The sequence below is a fragment of the Rhinopithecus bieti genome, unplaced genomic scaffold (assembly GCF_001698545.2).
Source record: "Rhinopithecus bieti isolate Rb0 unplaced genomic scaffold, ASM169854v2 scaffold_42380, whole genome shotgun sequence".
In the NCBI taxonomy this organism is placed as follows: domain Eukaryota; kingdom Metazoa; phylum Chordata; class Mammalia; order Primates; family Cercopithecidae; genus Rhinopithecus; species Rhinopithecus bieti.
The window spans coordinates 637,884-656,767 of NW_016818327.1; the positions used below are offsets into that span (position 1 = coordinate 637,884).

Genomic DNA, 18,884 nt, shown 5'->3' on the forward strand with positions numbered 1-18,884 from the left:
TTAAAAATTTTTTTCTAATATTTATATTTTTTAAAAGGCAAATTCTAGTGGGAAATAATTTAGTGCCGTTTTATCCAGGGGAAGGAAAAAACTTGAAAATAAGACCTTATGTTTAGAAAAACTAAATGTTTTAGAGTCAAATTTTAAAGCTTGAGAGAAGAATTGCTTTGTGAATTATGATATTAGTAGAACAGCTTAAGTATGGGATAATGATTATGGTGGTTTCATTATTTTTTTTTCAAAGTTCTATTGCTTTCTTTGTCCATAGAATGCAGGGAAGCCCTAAAAGAAAGGAACAACTGTAACCCCTTCTGTGCCTTCTCAATGTTCCTCAGGTTGTGAATGTTGCAGGGGGCATCTCCTTTCTTGATGTCGTTACGTCCATGGATTTTTTCCCAGGATTAAATTTGGAAGGCTATCCTAACAGAGACAGTACGAAATATGCTGAGATTTATGGCATTTCTTCTGCTCACACTTTGTTGCGGGGGACACTGAGATATAAGGTAAGCAGATGGACTTTAGATTCAACATGTTGCCAGTTTTGATGTAAGTGATGTGTACACTTAACTTTTCTTAGTAGTCAAAATAATTAAGATGATAAACCAAGTTGGAGTCTGTTTTTTTTTTTTTTTTTTTTTTTTCAGAAATCTTATGATTGAATATTTTAGGAGACTCACCTCAAAACAAAAAGATAATTAATTGACTCATTAGGATTGGGGACAGGCAGGGCTTTAGGCTTAGTGAGAGTTGGAGGTCAAGTGACTTCCCCAGGACCTGATTTCTCGTAACCTCTCGGCTCTTCTTTCCAGTATTCACTGGAGTCTGAAGTGCTACACAATGGCAGAGTTGTGGCAGCACCCCCAGGCTCTCAGGATCAAATTCAGTGGGAATAAAAAATGATACCATTCTAATAGCCAAAAATACGATTTTTGTCTCATTAGCTCCCTAAGGTCAGTGGGATAAAATGTGCTCATCTACTTTGGCCTATGTTATATGTCCCTAGAACTGGAGATGCAGTCAATGTCATTAAAAAACGGGGACTGGGGTGGACGAAACAGACAGGATTAAAGGGGCCTCCCCAGAGCAAATCCAAAATGTTTTTAAACCACAAAATGGGAAGTACATTCTAGGAGCATAAACGCAAATGTCCATTACACATTTATTGATCACAAATAAAGCAGTTACAAGTGTAACCAAATCAAGACAACTGGTTTAATAGTTTTCTAGCATAATATCACAAATTGGGTAGCTTGAAACAATAGGGATTTATTCTGTCACCATTCAGGAGGTCAGAAGTCTGAAATCAAGGTGTGTGTTAGTAAGGTTGGTGCCTTTTGGAGGCTTGACTTTGAGAAACACCCATCCAATTTGTGCCTCAGTTCCATATCACCTTCTTCTGTGTGTCTCACTGTGTTGCCTCCCTTCTTATTAGGGCACTAGTCATTGGACTTAGAGTTCACCCTAAATCCAGGTTGACTTCATATTGAGATCCTTAATTAATTCTATCTGCAAACCTTCAAGTGAAGCCATATTCTGAGGCTCTGGATGCCCATGAATTTGGCCACAGGGGACTCGACTCAACCTTATGTAACCAGCATACCTAAAATACATGCATCTCTCAAGATCAGAGACCTGGCTGCAAATCTGTCTGTCTTGTGAGATTTCCTGGCTAAGGTCAGAGAGGGGATTAGTCTCATGTGTGTTATCTAGTATTCTCTGAGTATCTTTTTAACTGGAAGATGTAAGGCACATGGACCTGTCAGTGATGACTCTTCAATCTTGTGTCTGCTTTTCTGTCACTCTCTTACCTTTTTTTGCTGGCTGGTCCTTTTTCCTGGAAATTTTCCTCCAAGTATTTGTATCATACTCCTTCAGGCCTTCTTCTTTTCTTCTTTGCAACCCTGCCCCTGGTAACCACGGTTTTATTCTCTCTCTCTGCATATTTTACTTTCTTAAAAAAAAAGGATTCTGCATGTAAGTGAGATCATGCAACATTTTACTTTTTGTGTCTCGCTTATTCCACTTAGCATAATGTCTTCCAGGTTCACCCACCTATCTGTTCTTAAAAAGAAAACAACCACTATATTTCTTACTCTTGAGAGCTTCTGTTACTGCATGGGCACTTAGCATTTACTTGTCAGCATTTTAAGTTATAATTTTATGTATATTTTTCTTGTCTCCCAAAAGAGATTGTAAGCTCCTAGAGAGCAGGTGCTTGTACTCCATGAATATGACTTTTTCATTGTCCAGAAATCAAATGAGACATCAATGATAATGTCCTACTGAGATCTAGGAGCTGTGGCTCTTCTACCAACCTTTAGGCACAGTAGAAATTCTAGTCTGAACTCATGCATACTATCCCTAGCTCTGGCAGATTTCTTCATCTCTTTTCTTCAATTTGTTCAAAGAATATGAGTAGTAACTTTTTTTTTTTTTTTTTTTTTTTTTTTTTTGGCCAGCAGTTAGGATATATAGCTTTCAGTATAGTCTTTTGACAAACATATAGATCCTGGAATGAAGGATTTTAATAGATTTAAACATTGAATAAAGGTCTCAACAAGGTGTGCAAGTGGGAGCCATCCCCACAGATTCTGATGATGGAAGATGTCACAGTGTTCATAATCATGAGGGCCACCATCCTTGACAATGCCAGCAACCCTTCAGTAACCCTAACATTCTTTCCAGTATTGGAGATGAGATACCGTCACTCAAATATGACAAAGAGGCCTTGGCTACTGTCCTTCCCTGCCTGCCTGTCACCTGCTTGTCCTTCTAGATGCAGCTTAATAGCACCTTCCTATAGTATCCTCCCTAACTCCTTCCCCTTGAACCACCCACCCCTATCTATGTGAGTTCCCCTTCTTTTGTGCTCCCACAGCTATGTTTTCCTGTAACCTAGCACCTATTAATATAATACTCTGCTACAGTTTAGTCATCAGTGGTGATGCATTTTTGCGCACCATGGACTAGGAATTATTTGCTTGACTTATCTGACCCTTCTGTTGACTGCAGTTTCTGCATAGATGGGACTGCATTTTTTTTCACTCTGTGGCCTCAGTCCCTAGCACAAGTCTGACAAATGGCAGCAGTTTGCGAAATGCTTATTGATGAATGAATACATAAAATAAATTCATTTCTAGGGGTCAGCATAAAAATATATTTCTGAGATTAATAAATAGCTCAGAAATCAGCATTTTAGATGTTGGATAAAGGGATCTCTAGCACCTAACAGGTCCCAGAAGTGAGCTAAACAAGCTAGTGATAACACTTTTCTGTTTCTCCTCTTTGAGGTATATTTGCATTTGGATTAGAGCATATGAGAATTCTTTTTTTAGTAACCTTTAAACAGTTTGAACAATATAACCTTTAGAAATGTGAAAATTGCTAGTTGACCAAACATTCAGTAGTGAAATATCTGATGGTTACAGGAACTATTTTATATTTTAAAAACTCTGTTGCTCCCTAGAATTACTTCCCTCTCTCTCTTTTCTTTTCTCTCTCTCTGCTTGAGCAGTAATTATAGCAGCTGCAAAATTTCTTATCGTAGCCCTCTCACCTTGCTTCCCACTTGCACACTGGAGAATAAACATTATGGTCTTTCTTCACTTCATCTATTATTCATAATCTATTTATCCAGCCATTTGTTCTCTTTTAGGGGATTGGAATGCTGAATAATGGATTGGAATGTTCAATAATGTTGAATACCTTCCTATGGTATCCTCCCTAACTCCTTCCCCTTGAACCACCCAGCCCCATCTATGTGAGTTCCCCTTCTTTTGTGCTCCCACAGCTATGTTTTCCTCTAACCTAGCACCTATTAATATAATACTCTTCTACAGTTTTTTCGTCAGTGGTGATGCATTTTTGCTCACCATGGACTAGGCATTATTTGCTTGACTTATCTGCCCCAAAGTGGGCATTGGGATGAAGAATATGCACACAAATAAAATATAATATAACATAATATAATATAATATAAAGATATTATTTCCCTCCTTTCAATACCTACAGTACAGCAGCTGAATAGACAATTAATTAGAAGCTGTATTAATTGCCATGATAAAGATATATACAAAATGCTACAAGAAGGGAGTGCCCACTCACCTAGGGGACTCAGAAGAGGTGCTAAACTGGGTCTGAAGGGAGGAGAAAACATTTCATAAATGAAGAAGTGTGGCCAACACGTTCCAGTTACAGGAGCAGCATATACAGAGGCCCTGGTTTCTGGAAGAACACAGCACATTTGGGGAATAGTGAAAGTGGAGATCTGTGAGTTAGGTTAGATGAGCATATTGTGATGGGTTTTATATACTATACCAAGGACCTCAGGTTTGCTTTGAAGACAATGAAAGATATATGAGGAATTTTTATCAGAGTGGTGATGTCATCATATCTTAGAAAATCTCTCTGATTCCTACCTCTTTTCTTCTCTCCATATATCTTGGGGGTAGTGGCTCTAATCAGTAGATTGGATTATCTGCTTTTGAGGAGGATATTCTTACAAGTTCCTCCTTCCATTATAAGAAAGAGCTCAACTGACTGTTCTATTAAATAATATTCTGCTGAGCTGATAGCATATAACACATAAGAAAATTTGCCCATATGCTGCCAGAAAATTTCATTCACATGTTACCCAGAAACAGAAGTAAAGACTTACATTTTGCAAAGTCTTTTATGTAAACCAGTGGAATTGTTATGACACTATTGATCTCAGTTTGAGCTTGAAATTGGTTGTATCTATATCCTCAATATAATTTTTTTTTTTTTTTGGTGGGTTGTGGGGAGGGGTTTCTAGTAAAGATGAGAAAACCTGGCTAGGCAAATTCTAAAAGAGTTGTAGCACTCATATCATAATATAAACAATTATTTTCTAAATTAGTTACAAGGATAGATCCCTCTTTTCAAAAATATTTTATATTTTTTCATTGGAAGAGAAACATTTTATATACTGCTTATTAATTCTTGTTTCAGGGATATATGAAAGCTTTGAATGGATTTGTAAAATTAGGTCTTATAAACAGAGAAGCACTTCCTGCCTTTAGACCTGAGGCCAACTTTCTCACCTGGGTGAGTGACTCTGGAATTACGTTCTATCTGCTCCTCTTCAGAAATACCTTCTGAAATGATCGGGGGTGAACTCTGCTTTGGGTCAATGAAAGGACCCATTTATTAGCTTATGAGCAGGAAGATAAATCCTAATTCTGAAGCCCCCTTTCCCTTCACTGTTGTGGAAGAATGGAGAGGGTGTGGGGTTGACACATATCAGGCCTATTTCCTGCAGCAACTTACATCATTTAACTGCTCCTTGAGCTGTGATAAGAGATGCATTTGCTCTCTGCATTAAGCTCTGAGCTCTTCCAGTCGTCTAAGTGGTGACGCAGTGATGGAAGTCACTTGGGCTTCCTGAAAGTGAGAATCCAGGAGAGTTACTAGTGTATTACAGAACTAGATTCCCAACCTCCAAATCTTGTCAATACTCTCATGTGGTTACTTAGAACTATGAGTGTTTTGATTTTCAGTTACCAAGCTTATGCGTCTATCTTTTGTTCTACCAAAATCTTAAGGCCTCGGAGTTGGAATGAACTTTGGAGGCTTGGAACTGAATGTGAAGTAGAGCTTCCACTAACTGCTCAGAATTAACTCATTACCAGCTGGTCATTCAACTTAAACTAGTGTGCCCATATTCCAATAGAAATGCCAGAAATGTATCACAAGGAGAAAAGGACCAATGTTGCTAATTCTATTAAATCTCAAAAAAAAGTTTTAGTATTCTTGCTAGCTAGTTTCATTAAAAAAAATTTTTTTTAATTTTTTAATTTTTTATGGGTACATAGTAGGTGTATGTATTTATGGAGGACATGATATATTTTGAAATAGGCATGCAATGTGTAATAACCTCATCAGGGTAAATGGAGTATCTACCACCTTAAGCATTCATCATTTCTTTATGATGCTTTTACATTCATTTTTTTGTGTGTGCATTTGTGAACCTTTCCAATCTTAAGTTTTACCTTCCATAAATTTACTTGTTGGGTAGGAGTGAATAAATATCTGCAGAGAGAACCTGGGGTTGAGGCAGCTGGCTTGAGAAGGTTGGTGCAGACATTCTTAGGGATGGTCTTTTTTGTAAAGGATCAGGTTATAAATGTTTTAGACTTTATGGGCCACACGGTCTCTGTCAGTACCACTCACTTCTCCCATAGATGATACATAAACCAATGAGCATGACTGTGTTTCAATAAAACTTTTTATTTAATGAAACACAGTGAGCCAAATTTGGTCTGTGAACCAGTTGGTTCACTCCTGATCTAGAGCATAGCATTTCCTTTGGGAGCCTAGAAAAAGTCTTGTTTTGAAAGTAGAAAAAACTATGGCTACTGTTTACATGTTCTTCCTTTGAGATTTTATTAACTGCAAGGTCTTTCTTATCTCTTGAACCTACAAAAGAACCTGGGTTGCTACTGGCAACCACTGCAGTAAGCCTTTTCCACTTCATCCTGGTCAAAATGGACTGCTGGAGGGTAGGGGGAGAATGGGCAAAAAAAATAGTGATAGAGAGGATATACAAAGACAGGGAATGTGCTAGTAAGAAGCACACCATCTGTTTTGTATTGAGTTGATCTTAGAACCCATTTTTATTGGTGAAGTATCATTTTGGAATAGCAGCTATTTATTGATGTGTAGGTATGCAGATGCATATATGTATGTGTATGTGTTACAATTTCCTGTTTCCAATTATTTTTAATTTTAAAATTTGAGGTGTATTTGAAGTTCAGTGTTTTAGTAGGATAATTTTTCAGTTAATTAAAAAAAAATTATTAGGGACTTAGAAATTTTGTCTTTATTTTTCTAACCAGAAACAACTCCTCTGTGACCTGGTTGGGATTTCACCCTCCTCTGAGCATGATGTGTTGAAGGAAGCTGTTCTTAAGAAACTAGGAGGAGACAATACCCAGTTGGAGGCTGTTGAATGGTAGGCACCCACCACTCAACTTAGAGCAAAATATACTGGATCAATGATAGTAAATTTCTACTAAAAAAAAGTTAAATATTTTACATTTGTCTTTGATTAATTTGTTGCTCTAATGTGGGTAGAGAGATTATCATGTGCCATGTTCATGTGGTCACAGACAATAGATAAAAAAAGGAGCTCTATGGCAATTATAATTTGATAAATACTTATCTGGAAACACTTTATCACTCAGTTCCCAAGCGTAGTGGGGTATTTTTGCTTTCCTGTAGGAGATTCTGAGTAGTCAGAGAATATTATGTTAAAACATTCTTTCATATGACTGCTGTGGCATCCTGCTGGTATACTTAATGCTGGAGAACTAACATCTAGGTTAATCTCATAAAGAGCTTTGTAAGAACATGGGATTACAATGCACATCTCTGCCGTGCCCCGGGGAGTAGTGCCTTGGTGAGTCTGGAGATGATTCTGAAGGTTAAAACATTGATATTGTTATTATTTTACACTTTAGGAAAATCCTACAACTTGAGTTACCATCTTGTAATTCTGCCCTTTCAAGATTAAATTCAAAGAGCTCCCTTTTGCTTCCCAAATGAGAACATGTATAGGACCTGAACTAATGCAGCCATCTCCTGTGCTTTTCAGGTTGGGCTTACTTGGGGATGAAGAAGTCCCTCAGGCAGAATCCATTGTGGATGCCCTCTCCAAGCATTTGGTCATGAAGCTTTCCTATGGTAGGCTCTGAAGTGTTAGCTAAATATACCTGAAGAAGAATCATAAGATCATAAGAATCATAAGTCAGTGCAGATAATCGTATTGGAAGGTTGGCACCAAGCAGCCGGAATGGGAAGATATGATATAATGAAAAGGGCAATTGGACATTTTTCCAGGGAGAAGAATTTGAGAATTATTAAGTAAAAATAAAGATAGTTATTATGGGAAAGGAAAACATAGTTTTACTGTTTATTTATTTATTTATTTATTTATTTATTTGAGATGAAGTCTTGCACTGTCACCAGGCTGGAGTGCAGTAGCGTGATCTCGGCTCACTTCACCTCTGCCTCCCAGGTTCAAGAGATTCTTCTGCCTCAGTCTCCTGAGTAGCTGGGACTACAGGTGTGCACCACCATGCCCAGCTAATTTTTGTATTTTTAGTAGAGACAAGGTTTCATCATGTTGGCCAGGATGGTCTTCATCTCTTGACCTGGTGATCTGCCCACCTCAGCCTCCCAAAGTGCTGGGATTACAGGCATGAGCCACCGTGCCCGGCATTACTTCTTTTTTTTTTTTTAATGCATTAGGCAAATGCCTAAGAAGCATTTTTGGAGAACACTAAAAGGCCTCTAAAGCAGTGCCTTTGTGTCTGTAAACAGGATACGGTGATACCATCCCAGATAAAGGAATGCAATCAGAGTTCTAATTTCCTTGAGGTTTTCACTTTGACTTTGGGCTAAAAAGCTGTGTAAATAATTGTCCAGTGATCATATATAAAAGGAGGGAAAACTTTTAAAACCAGAAGGGCAGGAGGAGGAGATGGTAGACGATATTCGAGTTGTAACGATAGTGGCATTTTCACTTATCTTTATTTGTTTTAAGGTCCTGAAGAAAAAGATATGATTGTGATGAGAGACAGCTTTGGAATCAGACATCCTTCTGGACATTTAGAAAATAAAACGATTGATCTTGTGGCTTATGGGGACATCAATGGCTTTTCAGCCATGGCTAAAACCGTGGGGTTACCCACCGCCATGGCAGCCAAAATGTTGCTTGACGGTAAGTCTGTTCATTTGAGGCATGAGCCTGTTTCCGTATCACCTCCAAGTGATTTGGTGCCTGGACATCAAGTAATTGCTTTTGAGTGTAACACAGGCATTCACTAAAAGTGAGCCATCTTAGAAGATCCAAGCGTGGACTGCCTGGGAGGGCCCCTTTTGGTGAGTAATGCATGGGGACTTTGGAGATAGACCTGATTTTTGCTCCAGCTCAATTACAAGGTGGCTGAGTGATGGGCTGCAAGTTACTCAGCACCTCTGAGCAAGAGTTTCCTCATATTTAAAGTGGGTATTGCCATCTCTATTTCATAGAGTTGTTGTGACACTAACTGATATAACACATAAAGCTGCTGCCACATAGAGGGGTCCCCAGGGAATGGTCACTTCCTTCCTTTCTTTCTTTGGTTTTTGCCATATTGGGAGTGATAACTCTAAAATAGAAAAAGATATTCACTTCAGATTCTCAAGAATATAGGTTAAGTTTTATTAATCTTCATATCTCAGCATATTATTAGTACTCAGTAAATATTTTAGGCTAAACGAATACAAATTTCAATTCTCCACTCTCCCTAGAAGATCACATAGACATTCAATAAGCATTGTCTCTGTTTGGCTCTCAAGAAAGAATGAGGGGAGTAGAAAATATCAAAGCATATAAATGTGAAATAATGAAAAAAATGTATAGTAGCGTATCAGCTAATGTCAAAATAAATGACCAACTTAGTTATTGAGGAATCAGTGAAGAAATAAGTGACAAAAGTTGGGGTCATTGTGGCCTCTAGTGAGAGTGCCCAGGTTCTATGTTTCAGTCATGCTGACAGGTGCCTGTGCCCATATAATCAAACTTGTTACAACTCATTCTGTTGGTGTCTTGCCTTTTTTAAAAAATGACATTAGCAAGTTAAGCTGACCAGTCAGATTGACTTTACTTCTTACTTTACTTTATTCTCTGATTGTCCTGGCAGTAATTAATGCAGTTAAGTGTACAAAATCTGACAATATCCCTAGGTCTGCCTATGCTTTCAATCTAAAATTAACTCCTTTTCCTTTCAAAGTGTTGCCTAAGTAATAATTTACTAAGGGACATTTTTAAGCAGCTACTTAAAAAATGCCTAGGCCTCCAAGAATTCATTGACTCTGAGTTTGCTTCTTTGTGGAGACTCCTGATGGGGAAATTAACCTCTGACACTACCTTTAAAATGGTAATTACACATTTATTTTCTTCCAGGTGAAATTGGAGCCAAAGGCCTCATGGGGCCCTTTTCAAAGGAGATCTATGGACCAATATTGGAGCGAATTAAAGCAGAAGGCATTATATATACTACACAGAGTACAATTAAACCATAATTGGGAATTATATTTTGTTCTTTTCTTCCCAGGCAATACAGCTCTGAACGTGTGTGATAAATGGGTTTGCTAATGTGCTGTTTTAAAGTATAAAGCATAATATGTTTTGGTTAACACAATGTAGTTTTTGAACTATAAATCTGTATTTTAATATGGAAATGTTTGGAACAGGAGATGTCAGCCACTAACAGAGAATTTTAATAATTCTATCCTGTATTTTATAAATATGTATGTGAAAGTGATGATTGTGCTATTTGTTAATTTATTATGCCACAGTTTTCTTACAAGAACATATTTTCCTATAACCAGCAGATAAAGTTTTACTTTTTTAGTCAGAAAAAAATTCCTATATAAAAGTTATATAAAATATAACTTTATGTTATATTTTGTATTTTAAAATTGATCCAGTTAGATACCTTTAGATTACCTATTTGTAAGTTTTGCCAAAATGCTATTTTATGCCCTTTTATAAAGTTGTGGTTTATTTTGTAAATGTAGTTCCTTATAGTTTTCTCTTGAGTGTTTGGAAATGAGAATAGATAAGATCAAATTACAATTTACAAGATCACTTCATTAGGCACAGAAAAAGTATTTATCACAATTCAACACCCTTTTACAGTAAAAAATGTAAAATAAAAAACCCTCAATAAACTAGGAACAGAAGGAAACTTCCTCAACCTGATAAAGGGCATCTATGAAAAACCCATGGTTAGCATCATACTTAATGGTGAAAGACTGGATTATCTCCCCCTGAGATCAGAAACAAGACAAGGATGTCTTCTTTGGCCATTTCTATTCAACTTGTACTGGACAGTCAAGAAAGGGCAGTTAGGCAAGAAAATAAAATAAAAGGCATCTAGATTGGAAAGGAAGAAGTGTAACTAAATAGAGATGGGAGATGACATGATCTACAAAAACAAAACATTAGAACTAATAAATAAATTCAGCAAAGGTACAGGATACAGGATTAAATATACAGAAATTGGTTATCTTTTGATATAGTATCAATGAATAAAAAATGATATTAAGAAAATAATTTAATTTTCAACATTGGTCAAGCTTGGTAGCTCGTGACTGTAATCCCAACACTTTGGGAGTCTGAAGCAGAAAAATTGCTAGAGGCCAGGAGACCAGCCTGGGAAATTGTGAGATCCCTTCTCTACAAACAACAACAACAACAAGCAAACAAACAAAAACCAGCTGGATGTGATGACATGCATCTGTGGTCTCAACTACTCAGAGGCTGAAGTGCAAGGATGGCTTGAGCCCCAAAGTTTGAAGCTGCAGTGAGCTATAACTGGGTCACTGCAATCCAGCCTGGATGACAGAGTTAGGAGTTAGACCCTGACTCAAAAAAAAAAAAAAAAAAAAAAAAAAAAAAAAAAAAAAAAAAAAAAAAAATTGACAGCATCAGAAAGAATAAAATACTAATATAATTGAGGGTCCAGAAATATTGACGGCATTTATGGTAAACTGACTTTTGAAAATGGTGCTAAGATAATTCAATGGGGGCAAAATAGTCTTTTTTCATTAAATGGTGCTTGGAAATATGGATATCCACATGCAAAATAATGAAATTGGACTCCTACCTCATATTGCATATAAAAATTAACTGAAAGTGGACTTAAGATCTAAACATAAGAGCTAATACTATAAGTATCTTTGAAGAAAGCATGGTGCAAATCTTTCTGACTTTGAATTAGGCAATGATTTCTTAAATAAATGACACTAAAAACACAAGCAACAAAAGAAAAAAATAGGTAAATTAAAATTAAAACATTTGTGTTTCCAAGGACAATATCAAGAAAGCAAAATATAACCCACAGAGTGAAAGAATTTTTTTTAAAATCATGTATTAGTTAAGGGAGGAATTTGTATTTAGAATGTATAAAGAATTGTTACAACAATAATTAAAAGGCATATAATTCAATTTTTAAAAATCAACAAGAGATCTGAATTAACAGTTCTCCAAAGAAGATATGCAAAAGGCAAATAAGCACATGAAGATATTCTCAACATCATTAGCCATCAGGGAAATGCAAATGAGATCTACAATGAGATATCACTTTATGCTCACTGGAATAGATACATCATCAAAGTGATCATATCAAGTGTTGGTGAGGATGCAGAGAAATTGGAACCCTCATCCACTGTTGTTGGATACCCACGAGATATAAAAACAAATGTCTACACAAAAACTTGTGCACAGATGTTTTTGCAGCATTATTTATAATAGCCCCAAATTGAAACAGCCCTAATTTCCATCAACTAACAAGTGAATAAACAAAATATGGCATATCCATACAAGGAATATTATTCAGCAATAAAAAAGAGATGAAGTACTGATATGCACCACAACATGGAAAAACCTTGAAAATATGTCAAGTGAAGAATGCCAGACCTGAAAGGCCACATATTATATGATTTCATTTATATGAAATGTCCAGAACAGGCAAATACATATAAAGAGAAGGTAGATTAGTGGTTGCTTAGACTGAGGGGTTGGGGAGGAAAATGGGGTGACTGCTAATAAGTATGGGGTTTCTTTTTTAGGGTGATGTAAACATTGTAGAGTTGATTGTGGTAATGGTGGCACAACTCTGAATATACTAAAAACCAACTGAATTGTATACTTTGAATGTTTGAACTGTGTGGTATGTGGATTTTATCTCAAGTTGTTATAAAAATTAAATTACAAATACAATTTGTTTATTTGCTTCTTGGGGAAAAAATCTCTTGCCTTTAGAGATACAAAGTAAGCACCTGTTTAAACTTCACAAATTGTGCTCATATCCTGGCACGTGAAACTAATTCTGCCCTTGAAAGAAGCAGGTACTACGTGTGAGGTATGTGACAGTTGAGAAAACATCTCCTGCTATTTGAAAACAATCAAAATTGATTAAGGCCTGGTCCCACCTGTCACAGATAATATATGGAGATCAATAATCTATTAATAAGTAAAAACATTTTGTTGTGGAATTTTTTTTCTTACCATGACATTCAGTTTGACTCAATTGATTAGGAAATACAACTCGTGTCATGTTGATTTCACTCTCTATCTAAAATGGTGCACAGATTAATTGGGAACTGAGAAACTAGCACTCTGTATAAGAACTGGGATCCAGTTGAGTTCCCAGTGTAGTTAACTGGTTTGTGCTTCATGATGACAATGAGAATTAAAGGGGATCTGATTGAAGAGCTGATCTAAGGTTAGTGTTGAATGCGGTAATAGAAAAGGCAATGTCAGTAAGCGTGAACACAGCTATATGTAATTAAACACTACATTATCCCTCAATAACAAATTTTCCTGCAGTACCTTTAATAATAAAAGTGGTGGTGATAGGATTTGGGAATTAATGAGCAGGTTATGGTTATAAGCATATCAACATACAGCTTTACCAGGAGTCCACAATTTTTTTCTGTGAAAGTCAGATATAAACATTTTAGGCTTTGCTGACCAAAAATATCACAACTGTATATTTCTGCCTATATATTGTGAAAGCAGCCATAAACCGTACATAATGAACGGGCATGGCTGTGTTTCAATAAAACCTTATTTGCAAGAACAAGTGATAGGCAGACGTGACCCTCGAGCCAGTTTGTGGACCCTTGGTCTAACCATTTTGGTAGACTTAATACTCACATCTTTCAGATCTTTCTGCCTCTTTTGTTCTTTTTCAGATAATACCAATATTTGTATTATCAATTTTTCCTTGTTCTAGATTAACAAGACACAGATCATACTACACAATGTGAATGGCTCTACAACATACTAGCTGTTCTCTTCTTTTTTTTTTTTTGAGACGGAGTCTCGCTCTGTCGCCCAGGCTGGAGTGCAGTGGCCGGATCTCAGCTCACTGCAAGCTCCGCCTCCCGGGTTTACGCCATTCTCTTGCCTCAGCCTCCCGAGTAGCTGGGACTACAGGCGCCCGCCACCTCGCCCGGCTCGTTTTTTGTATTTTTTAGTAGAGACGGGGTTTCACTGTGTTAGCCGGGATGGTCTACGATCTCCTGACCTCGTGATCCGCCCGTCTCGGCCTCCCAAAGTGCTGGGATTACAGGCTTGAGCCACCGCGCCCGGCCCTGTTCTCTTCTTTATGAAACGAGGATAACAGTAACTGCCACGATCATTATAAAAATTAATGAGATAATGAGAGAGAAATGCTTGCCACTTAGTAGATGTCAAAAAACACAAGTGGGTTGTTCTTCTCTCTTTTACAATACAGTTTTTACCTGAAGTTTATGTTTAGTTAATAAGATTTTAACTTTGATATATATATTTTTTTCAATTTCTTGGATACCTTTGGAAGACTCCTCAAAGATCCATGCTGCTTAAACAAGCCATAGATTTATCTGCTACATAAAGTGGTTGAAGAGATGAAAAAGACCACAACAATCATTTGGCCAAGCCTCTGATTTTACAGAAGAGAAAATGTGCCTCATAAAGTTAAATGACTTGCCTCAGGTGATAAGACTTAACACTGAAATTTGATCATCATTTGGAGACAGTCAAAATACTTGAAACAATTTGGGAGCACCCTCATTTTTTAAAACATCTTCTAGGATGGATGATTTAGGGCCACCACTAGCCCATATGGTGTCTTTTTGAAAATTACAACAAGGCATTCCTTCTTCAAGACCCTTTTACTGGTCAAAAAATTGTTCCTAAATATACAATTTATTACAGCAAAACACTTTACTACCCTCTAATGGAAAATTGCCATAGTAAATACAGAAATCTTTAATGTCTATGATATGATTGGTTCTCCCTTAGATGCAATGCATAATTTACACATCTGTGCAAAGTAGTTCATTTTATCTTTATATTTTTATAGTATTACTGGCTTACATTTGCTGATTGCTTGCAGTGGAACTACATCTGCCAGATCTGAATTCCACTGGAAGGAATTCAGTAAGAAAAGCTGGCTGTTATGGAGTGCTACTTGTCAGTTACTGACAATTAATCTAATAACTTCCTTTTTCCAATCTTGTTTTAGACCTAATACCCATTCTTAATTTTCATTAATTAGTAAGAATTACAAAACACAGTCCTAACTTGTTAGATTAAGAGGTTACAACCCTCCAGTTTAAGTTGTCAGTGTAGTAAAATCGAATGTTTCTAGTACCTTCTAGTTTCCTGTTAATTGACAATGTGTGCTACATCACTGGCTAACAAATTCATAAACCCTGGGAATCCCACTCCCAGCCTGAGAGCTCATGAAGCTGGATTGATATTATGCTCCTCTTTGTTACACTGGAGACTATTCTGGGCTGTTGGCAGGCACAACTAACCAGACCCTTGGCTCCAATAATCTGAGCCTGATTCACAGTGAAACTGGCACAGGGTGAAACAAACTCCCATAGAAACCTCATAACCCTGACAAGGAAAAAAACATGCTTGCCTTAATAGCAAACTATTGATAAAAGAAGATTTATTCTCCTTAAGTTCAGAGAAATAATTAAAAGGAAGTAGAAGTCAAACGGGAGCTAGGAAAGAAACGGAAATAGGTGCTGTAAAACCTGGGGAAGACCAACAGAAAAGATGAGAGACTAGCAACTCCCAGGGGCATGGATTGTTAAAATACTTTTGCAATGTTAGAAAATATTTGGCTGGCACAGTGGTTCTATTTAGTTCTGGACTACGGTGAAAATTACACAAATGGTTCATCATGTAAGATGCTTAACGAAGATAGTGGTGCTTTGCATCCTCTTATTTATCTATCCATATGTTAATTGTTGATGTTTTTTGGATTTCTTCCCTGTTTTTTTTTTTTCTCTCTATATGTGTTCTTTCTGGGTGCCTGCATCCTACCAATGGCATTGAATACCATCTATGTCTTAAATCAATCCCAATCTTTCTCACTTGACCTTCCGATTATCTATACAACTATTTACTTGACATCCCTATTCAGATATTTCCAAGACTTCTTAAACTCAAAGTAAATTTAAGAATTTATACTATAAATTGGCCGGGCGGGGGGCGCGGTGGCTCAAAGCCTGTAACCCAGCCTTTGGGGAGGCCGAGACGGGCCCGATCACGAGGTCAGGAGATCGGACCTCCTGGCTAACACGGTGAAACCCGTCTCTACTAAAATACCCAAAAAAAAAAAAAAAAAAAAAAAAAAAAAAAAAAAAAAAAAAAAAAAAACGAAGCCGGGGCCGAGGTGGCGGGCGCCTGTAGTCCAGCTACTCGGGAGGCTGAGGCAGGAGAATGGTGTAAACCTGGGAGGCGGAGCTTGCAGTGAGCTGAGATCCGCCACTGCACTCCAGCCTGGGCGACAGAGCCGAGACTCCGTCATCAACAAAAAAAAAAAAAAAAAAAAAAAGAAAAAAGAATTTATACTATAAATTAGTATTTCTCAGTGGGGCCACACTAGGTCCCCTAAATGAATCCTTCACGTGATTACTCATTTCAAGAACTGGCAACCACTATCACCCTAGTTGCTCTCTATAAAATGCTTGATGCTCTCTTTTCTCCAACTTCCACATTCACCAAATCAGGACTTCCTCTTCTCTATTAAACTTATTGGCTCCAAGTCTTTCTACCCACATACAACTTGTCTTGATCAAGCTGTTATTACATTTTATGTGGATCGTTGTGACAGTCTTTCACCTGGCCTCCCTCTCTCCAGAATTACTCCCCTAATGACCATTCTCCTCACAGTAGACACATTAATCTTTCAGAACTGCAAATATGGTCATGCTCTTACTCTCAGCTGTCTCCCCATTCCTCCCAGGATAAAGTTCAGACCTATTAGAGCCTCAAGGGCTCAGCATAAGTGTTCCCCTGTATATCTTTATAGTCTTATCTCATTGCCCACCTCCTTACAAAATATTATCCAATTCTTGAACTTCCTTCGCCTCCTTGAATAGGCTTCCCCTTTCTTGTTTTTGAGCCTTTTCGGATTATGTATTTTTTACCCTAGATATTCATCTCCCCCTAACCTTTTACCTGGTTAACTCCTAGTCCTCTTTTTAGGTTGTAGCTTAGAAGTTACTTTCTTGAGGATTCGCAAGTGTGAGTTAGATATTTCTAAAGGAGCCTATACCATTTTTTTCATAACACGAATTACTCTGCGATCTCATTGACTGGAGGCTTTTGAAAATAAGTGGAAGATTTTTCATTGTTACAGACTTGGGGCACGGTGTTGCTGATATCTAGTAGGTGAGGGCGAGAGACAATAAATCCCCACTGAAAGAAGCCACTCAGAGCAATCAATTTCCTTAATTTATTAAGGCATCATATTACTGTAAAGTCATTTCAGATACCTTTGCATTTTAATTTGCTTTGATGATAATGATTGTGTTAATATTATCACCCCTTTCAAATCATGGGTGGGTCTATTTGTGCATCAGTAAAAGCAGTCTTTGATTTCCCTTTCCATGGTCAAAAATAAATAAATAAATAAATAAATAAATCCCCGCTGAGTCATACACCATATAGACAAAACTATTTCTACTACACCGGTTGCACTCATATCTTGGCCTTACCATCACACGGCACAACTTTGGACTTCCGACTGTCAGCCTCTCTTTGCCTGAAGGCTTTCTTTGACAGTGAAAGCGCTCTTTGCTCATGATCACAACAGCCTAGAAATGCCAGGAATTGTGACCCTCCCCACTTCCATTCTCTTCAGCCAACCTATGACCTGTGGGTGCTGATGTATCAATCGGCTAGCTCCTTAGTTTTTTGGATGGGATAATTTGGATGTGGATGTCTTCTACTGGCTCCCAGAATTCTACAAAGGGATTATATTCCAGTTATCCACTTGACAAACTTAACTGATACAACATCCATTATTAGCTGTCATTTCTTCCCTGACTCATTTTCCTCCTGACAGGCATTAAAATCTTGTCACAGGTTCTGCTTCTATAGCCATCCAAACTAAGATTCCACTAGACTCTTATGTATCCTCAACACCTATCATGGTGCCTAGCACACAGCAGAAATTATATATACATATAGATAATGTAATACTGTATAAATTTGTTATGTATATAATTTTAATTGTATATAATTATACCATATATAGTGTAATTGCTTGTTTTATATATATAAATAATTGTGTATATATACAATTTCTGAACAGAGATGTCACTTGTATGTATAACTAAATGCAATTACAATTATATATAAAAACAATTATGCCATATATATGGTATAATTATTTAATTCTGGCATATTGCAGAATAGTACTGACATGTTTAAAAGTCATGGTACAAAGATGTGGTGAAGGTGGAGGTGGAGATAAGGGAAAGTTGTTACAGGCTTGGCTTGTATGTAATGCAGATTTAGGTTATGTTTGAACATTAGATGGTAATGCTAAAGAGATACATTCTTCCCTATCATTTGTTCCTTCCTGGAGTTCATATGAAAATTTCCCCAAACCATGAGGGTGGGTAAAGAGCATCAGTATGAGTTTGAGCCAGCCCTGACTATCAAAATCATTGTGTAACCATAGGTTTAGGTCTCTTCATGGTTGACAATACAGGGGACAGATAGGATCTACTTTGTGCTTCTAAAAGATTAGACTGAGTGTTGAGAATGAATCAGAGAAACGGGAAAGGGCCAGAAGAAGACATATTCTGAGGCTACTGCAGTATTAGAAGAAAAGATACTTGGCCGGGCGCGGTGGCTCAAGCCTGTAATCCCAGCACTTTGGGAGGCCGAGACGGGCGGATCACGAGGTCAGGAGATCGAGACCATCCTGGCTAACACGGTGAAACCCCGTCTCTACTAAAAACTACAAAAAACTAACCGGGCGACGGGGCGGCCCCTGTAGTCCCAGCTACTC

At 37.4% G+C, this 18,884-nt stretch overlaps 1 protein-coding gene across 1 annotated transcript in view; it reads left to right on the forward strand.

The window, feature by feature from the left end:
• The window catches only part of AASS (aminoadipate-semialdehyde synthase), a 75,526-nt gene extending 65,323 nt beyond the window's left edge, over positions 1-10,203 (forward strand). The window contains exons 18-23 of the mRNA XM_017856931.1: positions 336-503; positions 4,972-5,067; positions 6,858-6,973; positions 7,616-7,704; positions 8,567-8,743; positions 9,971-10,203. Coding sequence (XP_017712420.1) covers positions 336-503; positions 4,972-5,067; positions 6,858-6,973; positions 7,616-7,704; positions 8,567-8,743; positions 9,971-10,089 — 765 coding nt within the window. The 3' untranslated portion in view covers positions 10,090-10,203. The remainder of the gene's footprint in view (positions 1-335; positions 504-4,971; positions 5,068-6,857; positions 6,974-7,615; positions 7,705-8,566; positions 8,744-9,970) is intronic.
• Positions 10,204-18,884: the final 8,681 nt, after the last annotated feature.